The sequence below is a fragment of the Centrocercus urophasianus genome, unplaced genomic scaffold, assembly GCF_019232065.1.
Source record: "Centrocercus urophasianus isolate 14NV4802_14NV808 unplaced genomic scaffold, USGS_Curo_1.0 seq_14, whole genome shotgun sequence".
NCBI classification, from domain to species: Eukaryota; Metazoa; Chordata; class Aves; order Galliformes; family Phasianidae; genus Centrocercus; species Centrocercus urophasianus.
In genome coordinates this window covers 30,806,047-30,815,679 of record NW_024884586.1, presented here as the reverse complement: position 1 = coordinate 30,815,679, position 9,633 = coordinate 30,806,047, and the positions used below count along the sequence as shown (strand labels likewise).

Sequence of the window (9,633 nt, the reverse complement as noted above, 5' to 3'; positions counted from 1 at the left end):
GATTAGTTGTAACTGCATAATTTGACAGTTCTAGGAAAGATCTAAAGCATTAGCAGAATGCCACGGCGCTGTTTAGAGACCTAGAGGAGATAAAAGTAACCACGGTGGTTGGTGTTCTGTAGGGATCAGCTGTGTGACTGAAAACACTGAGCACTTACACTGGTAGTTTACAGGAAGGTTGTGGTGGTTGTCCACCTGTACGATTCATGCTTCTCTGAAATTGTGAGAGGATTAGCTGATTACTGTTCTTCCTGAGTGCCTTTTGTGGGCGCTTCAGTTGCCAACTCGTGCTGTTTTTAAATGCTGTTATTAAAGGGACTGACTTGCACTGTGCCTGACAGATGGACACTTCAGTGACACCCACACAACTTGGAAGGGCATTTTGTAATTTGCTTCTCTAAAATTAAAACTGTCGTCGTTTCTTTCATTTTCACTTGACAGTTAAAGTTACCATTCCACATAAGAAAGTGGTAATAATCTTAAGTTATGCTATGGGCTTAACCATTAACTCGTGCTTAATGATATGTCTTTTTTAAACAGCGAGGGATTGACATCTGCTTCCTGCACAGTGTGAAATTCAATACTGTCTATCAGTCTACTGTTACCTGCAGAAATCAGAGTTCCTTTAGACTGGATTTTCAATTGCTGAAGATAATTAAAACCCAATAGAATCATGTATGTACGAAGCAGACACCAGTATTCTTGGCAAAGAATTCCCTGTTCAGTGTGTTAAACAGGTGAGCTAACGTATTTGTCAAGATATTACACAGAAAATAAATTTGTCCATTTTGTTTACTAAGTGCTTCTGTTAAAGAGTACTGAATACAGCTGTGCCTTTAACCCTGGTTTCTGCCACTGTTTATATAAAGTAGCAAATATTATTACTCAGGAAATCTATGCACTACCTCCTTTTATGTTTTGGTAACATAATTTTTTCAGTAATTCACTGGCTATAAGTTGTATTGTTGAGCAGTATTTAAGCTCAGTAACTGTTTCCTGAAAAAACACATTGGATCCCAATTGTGTAGGCTTCTGAAGTAAAGCAGTCCTTAAGTACTATGAAGAATGAGAAAAGCCACAATGTTTAAGAACAGCTTAAAGAACATTTTAGTTTTATTAAAAAAGACCTCAAGGGATGTGTATTAGATAAAGAACAGTCATCTGTGACATCTCTTTAAACTCGGAACCTAATGACAGCATCCACAGGATTACTCGGATGGCAAAAATTTGTAATGAAGAATCTGTTATACTAAGATATTGCTTGAGAGACAATGACAGATAATTCATGGACCATTTTACGATGAGGATACTGGAGAGCAGTACCTTCATGCTAAAGATCAGCTTCTGTTATTCATAGCTGTCCCAAATGTATTATTATGTTGAGGGTGCTCTGAAGAAGTTGTATTGTACTTGACAGAAAGACACTGCACGCTTCAGACCTGCACACTGTTTGTACTATTTGTACTACTCTGTGCTTTGCAACAGAAAATGGTTTTCTCAGAAAAGTCTAGGAGGGTTCATCAGCTAAATCACGTTGATCAAAGTACCTAGGGGAGAGAAGTGGAATACAGTAAGAAAACTAATGCAACACATTCCTTACTTTGCTCTGAGTTGTTAGACCATTTGCTTTCCAGGTTTAATTTAGTATTTCTATCATATTTATAGAATATGACATTATGACACCATATATATGACATATATAATAATATGACACCATGTATTTGGTGAGCCCCCTCATGTTTGAGGGAGCTCACCAAAGAAAACTAATGTGTTTTCTTTGTTTTAGCCTTAGGTTTGTCTGGTCCTGGTAACTAAGTATGTCTGCTACATACATCCAGACTACTTGGATTGACTTTCACTTTAAAGGAATCTATGTTAGCATAAGGATAATCACACTTATTCTGGACATACTCTGCTATTTTATATTTGTGGTTTGCATTACCTGCTAACTAAGCAGATTAAGAGATTCAGAGCTGAAACTTGCTCTTCGTTCTTGTTCTCCTGGAAGAGAAACGAATACCAGAACAGTTCTTCTGTTAACCATATCCACTAGAAAAAAGTTACCTCCCATGTTATATGTTGCAGTCTTCCTCTCATTCTCCAGCAGACTTCAAATGTGAAAAATAACTTATCAAGAATTTAAGAGCTGAGAAATCATTCTCTTGATAATTTATGAAGTTGAAACAGTCCTTTGCACAACATTAAATTAAGTCTTACCTCTAGTACTCTCACTTCTGAGCACCGCCTTGCCAACTGTCGAATAAGGGAGTGAGCTTCAGGTAGCAAAGGTTTTTCAAGGCATGCCAACAGTGCATAAAACCATCTACCCTGTGTGGATTGAAATAGTGAGTTTTTAATTATGGGCACTTCTTTGAAAAAAGAAAAACATGTTATATGTAGTAGGCCTTGGGCACAGGTCTCAAAGCAAAATTTCATTTAAGTGCCATTGACAGAAAGGTAAAGTTTGAAGGGCCAGATTAGAGACTGCATAGTAGAATTTTATGCCTGTAAATAAGCTTCTTGTGAGCATGCTCCTGGATTGCCTGCTTGGGTTTTTTTTTTTTTTTTTTTTTTTTTTTGAACAGTTTCTTCTATTAATCTAAGGGAAGCACTATTTGAGCAATAATTACATAGCTATTATTTGTTAACTTCATAAACCATGGAAAAACATTCTAAAGAATGAATATATTAAGTCAGATCTTTGTGGAAGCAATGCTGTTACATCAGCCTTAGGATTTACCCCACTGCAAAAACATGTCCTCTGCTTTTTACTTACTGAACATTATTCAGTATTACAAACATCACTCACAATATTATAAACATCACTTTGCTACCAGTTTAACTTATTAAATTAATTCCAGTGCCTAGTGCCTTTCATGATAGGATTAAACTAAGAATGTGCACATGCTCTGCAGCATATTGGTCACTAAGAAAAGCTCAGAACAGAAAAGGCCTTTAAGCAACTCAAAAATCAAGAAGCTGTATTTAGTATTGTGGAATTTTTCATTATTCATTAATTTTGTGGTATACAGCTAGTTAATCTAGTTGTGGCCAAACTTCATGCTAATGTACTCCATCACTCTCAATTTTATATCAGATTGGATCTGTTTCCACACTAACATAGATAACATAGTGCTGCACATGAAGAGATTAAATGATCTCTTTTAGCAGAATACCATCTCCAAACTAAAGCAGACATGTTAGCAAATACAGCCTGCAGCTCACTGACTTCAAAGCTTCTGTACTCTGGCCCTCTTTTCTCCCCAGCACCCTTCGACCTTGCAGATTAAGTTATTGTGGAGAGCAAATCAAATGGAGGAGTTTTAGCAGTACCTGAAAGATCTCTGTCTGCTCTTTTGTAATTACTCTTTCAAAAAGTTCTGTGTATGTTCAATCTAGCATCTACTCAGGTGAGTTTTGAGAACAACTGAATACAGTACACATATCTAGAGAACTAGTTGGAAACTAAAACAATTTCATAGAAAACAGGTGCTCACATGCGAGTAGTTAGAAAAAAATTACCAGTTCTGGAGTAAATTTTTTCTCTCCAAACCAGCTGATCAGGTATTCTAAGACACTGGTTACTGTGGCCTTCAAAAGAGAAACATAAAGACACGATGCCATATCTGCAAAGTTTTGTTTTGCTGTCCTTCTACCCAAAGCATTACGTTAGGTAAAAAGCAAATGTGATTTTTGTCTTTAAATATAGACGTAATAAGTTTTCACTCAACTGCAATTCTATATGGCATTTAGTTCAGGTTGAGATTGTATGTAAGGGTAAAGTACATGTTAAAGCATCATGGAAAAAAAGCTTTTTAAAAAACTAAGAGCTTTATATAAAGCAACATTCTGTGTTAACAAGATGTTAGAGATAGATAACAAAAAAAGGCATCATACTATTTCTATATAAGAATGACCAGTGAGAAATGCAGTAAACGTTGTTCTTCTAGTATTGCAATGCATTTAAGAGTTTACAATCAAGTTGAAGAACTGCACTTAAAAGACAAAAGGTGATAAATTACTGGAAGCCCCTAAAAGAGGCACTCAATCATTAGAATGTTCTATAAAGAAATGATGAGGAGAAAATATGCTTACATTTAGTTACTGTAAACATTTGCTGGTATAACTGTAGTTAAAGGTGAGATAATACTTTTTCCTTGTAAGTGTACACTGAATAGCAGTTGGAATAAACAATCACCTTAGCACAGAAAAATAGGTAAGATTTATGCAACTGATGGAACATAGGAAGTACTAACTTCAGCAGTATCACTATGCTGTCCTAAGAGGTAGGCTTAAGATGTAGGCTTACCTGATTCATTCTGCTTACAATACTTAGCAAAGGAGGAAAGCCAACCTGAAAAAAGTCAAGTTGGAAAATGCAGAAACATCACAAACACCTTTTTTTCTAAGTTAGAACTTACTACCATTTGATCAGAACATTTGTAATACAATCAGAAATTTGAATTCTGTTCTGAGCTTTGACATCTATTGGAAAAACAAGACAACAAAACAGTATTCAAGTAACTTCAAGATAAGGTCTAGCCAAATTTGGTATCAAATAGCATTGCCTTTGCTGTTACTTGTAAAACAAGGGTGTGCTTTTTTTTTTTTTAAAGCTGCAGTGAAGGGCATTTTTAGAGTAGCATGTACAAGGACAGGAAGCACCTTCACAAAACACTAAACCAGACTATGGATAAAACTTTCCATCCTGTTCTAGCAGTGAATTAGTGTGTTCTAGCTGGGAGCAGATGGGGGAACTTCCCCAGTTTTTTGACTGAACTAACAGACCTGTTCTCTGTTTCACTCAGTTTCAACCTAGAAGGGAAGAGAAATGGGTCTTACTGGGCTCACCAGACAGCTTGCTTTATGTTTAGCACAACGTGGTAATAAACAGTAGCATTGTTTCTGGTAGCTATTTGTGAAAATAACAGTTGAAAATTAGTCCTCTTATACTCACCTTTATGTAATCAATTCCTAGATGTTCATTATCAGATTCTGCATCTACTTCTGAGTACACTCTTTCACCCAGGCAGAACTTCTTCCAACCTTCTTCATCCTCTAATTTGGGCTGAAGTAAATAAAAATAAAAGCAAACAGTGAAATATAGCTATCTTGAAGACAACAAAGAACAGACATGGTAATACTCTCCAGTTGTTGAATTACACTGTAAAGCAAGATTAACCACAAATTTAATGACTAGGAAAAACACATAACCGTTGTGAATTCTACTCACCATGTTAACATTGCTGTCCAAATCCTGTGACCGCCAGTGATGTCTGTGCTTGTTCAGGCTCTGAATAATTAAAGCCAAATCAGTTTTAACTTTACACTTATCAGATCCTAGCCATAATCTTATCTTCATTAAAAAGGAAATTCTGAAATCAGTAAAAACATTCCTGAGTACATATTCCTCTAGCCTCTTGGTATAAATATAACTGCTGCTTATACTGGGTTTTTGGAAATAATATTAAAGCCAAAGGAATTTTAAAGTCTACTGCATAAAGCTTTAAGTTTAAGTAGTAAGTTTTACTAGTCTTAAAATCTTTTTTTATGCTTGCTGTAACAAGAAAAAACTGGGTTAGTCAAAAAAGCAAACGTAAAACCAATACCATGCTTCCAACAGTGCTCTGCGTCAGTGCCTACAGAATTGTGAAAGACAGTAGGCTTACTTTCCTAGAACATTTCTTCTTACAGGGATGCCATGTAAGACAAATTGATCTCCATGACAATTTCCTATTGGAAGTATAAGCTTTTGTAATGGAAATATTTTTCCCTCACTCAATTTTTACTCTAAAAGTAACCACTAAAAAAAATGCTGCAATGAACATTAGCTGATGCGTAATGTATTGACAAATGACTTTTGATGCTCTTTTCCCTCCACCTTCGCTGCTTTATCTTCCTCAAAAAATACAATAAATGAGCTCACACGAGGCTCAAGGCCACAGCAGCTTCAGTGCAATTGATTATACTGCAGTGTATTCTGGTATTTTTACAATGCAATATCAATACATTATAGACATGCCTTCAGCAGTACTGGAGCTGTAAAATATCTTCATATACACTCTGTTTGATTAGTGCACAGAGAGACACTGTTCAGCTCTCCATTTCTTTTCTGTAAAAGCAAGGTACAAATATGGTAGGAAAGTCTATGCTAACACTGCATCCGCACAAATCCACTTTAGTAAATCAGTATTTCTGACCATAATGGCTCCCACTGATGCCCATAGGACCCTAAATGAACTGTGATATATGAATCTCATGGTGGATAGGAATCCACTCGTTCTATAGTTCCACAGAACAATGTAGAACACTGTTGGTTTTAGTGTCACTGTGTAACATCACAGTGATTTCTGTCCTTCCTCACGTACTCCGTATCATTCAGTGTAAATATTGCCAGATATTTTTGCTTTATTTTTATTTAACATGACTCTCAGGAAGGAGTTTCATCAGAAGTTTAAAAGCCTCACAGTATATTCCCATTTTATTTTATTTTTTAAAAATTAAAACAGTTAACTAGCAACATCTGATCAAAATGTTATGACTTTATGGTAGGAAAGACATAAGTTTGTCCCCCCTAAAACACAGATGTGCAAGTTAAAAGACCCCCCATTCTCCATCACACAATTTTCTACCTGACGAACGGATGAGAAATTGGCCACTTGCTGCTGCTGCCACTTGAGTGTTGGAGAGTATCCTTCTGGAGCAGGCTGACATCCAGAAATCTAAGGAAACACTGGTAATAATTATAATGTATAAAGAGCTTTATAAAAATAATCCTTAAAAAACAAGAGAATTAGTAAATAACTACCAGGAGATAAAAATAGAAGTACTCACTTTAAAAAAGGTAATTTCCTGACAACTGATTTAAGTTGGTCTAGACAAAATTTCTCCTGCTTGATGGTGCATGTATGCAAAGAAGGAAAATTAAATATGTAGAATGTACTGTTGAAGAATCTTTTAACGTTATCTTTTTAGCACCTTAACTTCCCTGTTAATAAAGGAGAGTGCTCTTTCTTTATCTTGGACAGGTGCTATTAATAGTAGGAGTTCTTCTTGCTCAGATAGTAAGTTGGGGAAGACAGTAAGTAAAAATATAAAAATCTTTTAGGTTAATTGACAATTAAGTAGATATAACCTCTTCAGAGATTAGCATGAAAGAATTACAGTAGAGAAAAATCTTTCTACAAATGTTTAAGAGTGCCATTATGAAGAAGTGAGACAAATGAATAGAACAGCCACAATGGTCACGTCAATAGTAGAAGCTTTAGCATAGCAATCTAGCAGGCAGATTTTACAGTTTTTGTTGAAGAAAGACAAAATTGGGCACTTGAAATATTTGGAAGTAGATTAAAAAAAAAAAAAAAAAGAAATATGACAACAGAAAAATCTACTTGTAAGGGGAAATCCCAGTAAGAGGTTCCATCAAAAAGTGAAGAAATGGAGCTAGCATTTCATCTTACATTAGCTGTACTTACTGCTCTTAGTGCCTCATTCAGGATATATTTTTGAATCTAGATACAGATATTGCTTTCTGCTAAAGCTTATGCAGGTTTTACGATAGACTTGTAAGATTTAGCTCAGCATTTGATTCCTTCAGGCAGAAAAAGTCTGCTGTGTGTTGGTTAGAAGGGGTATGACTGATTTAAACTGATCAGCTACAAAGACTGCTTATTGCCCAGAAGTTCAACAGGCATTTCTTCAAACCCTGAAGTTTCATTTATTTCATTAAGAGCTGTAAGATCCAGCAAGCTGTTTTAGTTATGCTCACGACTCCCCCGTCTTTCCAGCCGCTTGTCTCTTAAAGCAAAAGGCATAAAGCAGCCCAGACTTACTGCAATGTTTACCGTCTGCTTCTTTCTTAGTTTCTTGGGGTCTATTTGTGCCACGACCACATCTGGGCATCGCGCCGCTTCAATCCTACAAAACAAAATCAAACTGCTGTATTGCAGTGGGCGGTTATAGGCTGAATATGGCATCTGTGGAAATCTTCACTTATGCAAAAAAAACCCAACTGACTCTGCAGGCAATTCTCACAGAAGGCCTGACTTCAGAATTACCAAGTATTCCCTCTTCATACACAAGTGCACTGGCGCCCTTGAAGCTTGTATGCTCCTAAGTTGCCTCGAAGCGAGGCTGCGCATCCCATAGCGACATCCTGGGACACTACTGCTACACGGAGCCCAAAATCGGACCGCCGTCTTCCTCGAACCGAGCTTCAGCACTGGGCTCGCCGGGGAATAACGGGCCCCTCGGGCACACGCAGCGGGAAACGCGCCGCCCCGACGCAGCCCGACCGGCCCGCCGCCAACCCCCGGCCCGCCACTCACTGGACGCGCCTCAGGTACTCCTGCGGCGTCCGGGGCGGCACGGTGGGGTCGAAGTCGTCGGGCAGGTCGCAGTCCCCAACGGGCAGCAGCCGCGGCATCAGCTCCTCCACGGCCGACTCCATCGCCCCGCCGGCCGCAGCCGCCAGCCCGGCTGCTCTCGCGAGAGACGCGGCCTCGCGCAGGCGGAGCGCCGCCACCGTGCCCAGGCGTTGCGGCCCTCGTGAGCGCCGTGGGCTGTTCCGCAGGGCGGAGGGGAAGGAGGGGGCTGGCCGTGTTGCCGGGGAACTGCCCAAAGCGATAAGCCCGTTCCTGAGCTGGACGGGACCCCTGATGCCCACATTTAGGCCCTACGTCATTCTCACGTACCTTAGTTTTTGCAAGTGGTTCTTCACAACTCACTCATTGATAACACTGCCTTTTCCTTCTGAGGACGGGCAGTAATAATGCTTATCCCTTCCTTGGATCCCAGAGATCTGTGGTGAAAATTAATTGTCCAAAGTGCTGTAAATCCAGGTGTAGACCTGGAAGCGCTTGGCTGAGATTTCATTTTGTTTCTGTATGGGTTTATCTAAATAGTAATGGGCTGGATCCCAAATCAAAATCTAAGCAGCAGCAGCAGTGAGCTGGGTTACTTCTCAGATAAAAAGCAGAGGGACGATGCTGTAATTGTTGAAATCATGTAAATTGTCTCTTACCAAACTCCTGTATATTACTGTTTCTTAGTAGTTCTTTCTGAACAGCGTGCTAAATCAGTATGCTAAATGCAGCCCATACAGCAGAACAGTGTAACTCTAAATTGTTCTCAGTTTTGTTCTTTATGTTTCATAAGACTGTATTTTAGCAGCTCCAAAAAAACACCAGCCCTAACTCCTCCTCTCTGCTGACTTTTGTTTGCATTAAGGTGTTTCCAAATCCACCTACGTGTAACAGGGAGTCCGGATCTCACATCCTGGTTGAGTGAGACAGCTGCAGCCATTGTTTGAAATAAGGCCTGCTAATCCAAAGCCACAGTGATGCCTCTGGGAAGGCTGACTAACAGACAAGGCAGAGATGCTGGTGAGTAAAACTGTGAAAAAGTTCTCTTCTAAAACTTTGGTAATATTCAGACGTTATTTTTTTTTCTATTTGTCACTGAGTCAAGAACTATGAACGGAAAGAGATTCCAGAAATAAAATATATTTTCTCTACTGGGACATGTTTTTCCGTATAAACTTTCGATTTATACAGTTTAAGTCAAGTAATTTTTAAAAATTATTGCAGGTAGTCTTCCAGCAAAGTTGTCACAGATTTTACCAATGGTGCCAGT

The 9,633-nt window shown here is 38.5% G+C and overlaps 1 protein-coding gene across 1 annotated transcript; it reads right to left on the bottom strand.

Annotated features, from left to right (window-relative positions):
• Nucleotides 1-1,083: 1,083 nt before the first annotated feature.
• Nucleotides 1,084-8,469, bottom strand: GEMIN2 (gem nuclear organelle associated protein 2). Its single transcript, XM_042814508.1, has 10 exons — nucleotides 8,328-8,469; nucleotides 7,833-7,917; nucleotides 6,633-6,722; nucleotides 5,234-5,293; nucleotides 4,958-5,068; nucleotides 4,310-4,354; nucleotides 3,523-3,591; nucleotides 2,218-2,328; nucleotides 1,943-2,001; nucleotides 1,084-1,547 (listed from the first exon to the last, which is right to left on the bottom strand). Exons 1-10 carry the CDS (start codon nucleotides 8,447-8,449, stop codon nucleotides 1,508-1,510), a joined length of 792 nt encoding a protein of 263 aa, XP_042670442.1. The 5' UTR covers nucleotides 8,450-8,469; the 3' UTR covers nucleotides 1,084-1,507.
• Between the last annotated feature and the right edge of the window lie 1,164 nt (nucleotides 8,470-9,633).

Excerpts from the sequence above, each read along its gene's own strand:
- GEMIN2 (XM_042814508.1), bottom strand. The coding sequence starts at position 8,449 with ATGGAGTCGGCCGTGGAGGAGCTGATGCCGCGGCTGCTGCCCGTTGGG. Across the intron at positions 4,355-4,957 it reads TAGGAATTGATTACATAAAG|GTTGGCTTTCCTCCTTTGCT; the intron begins GTGAGTATAAGA and ends GACTTTTTTCAG. Across the intron at positions 3,592-4,309 it reads TTGTAAGCAGAATGAATCAG|GCCACAGTAACCAGTGTCTT; the intron begins GTAAGCCTACAT and ends TCTCTTTTGAAG.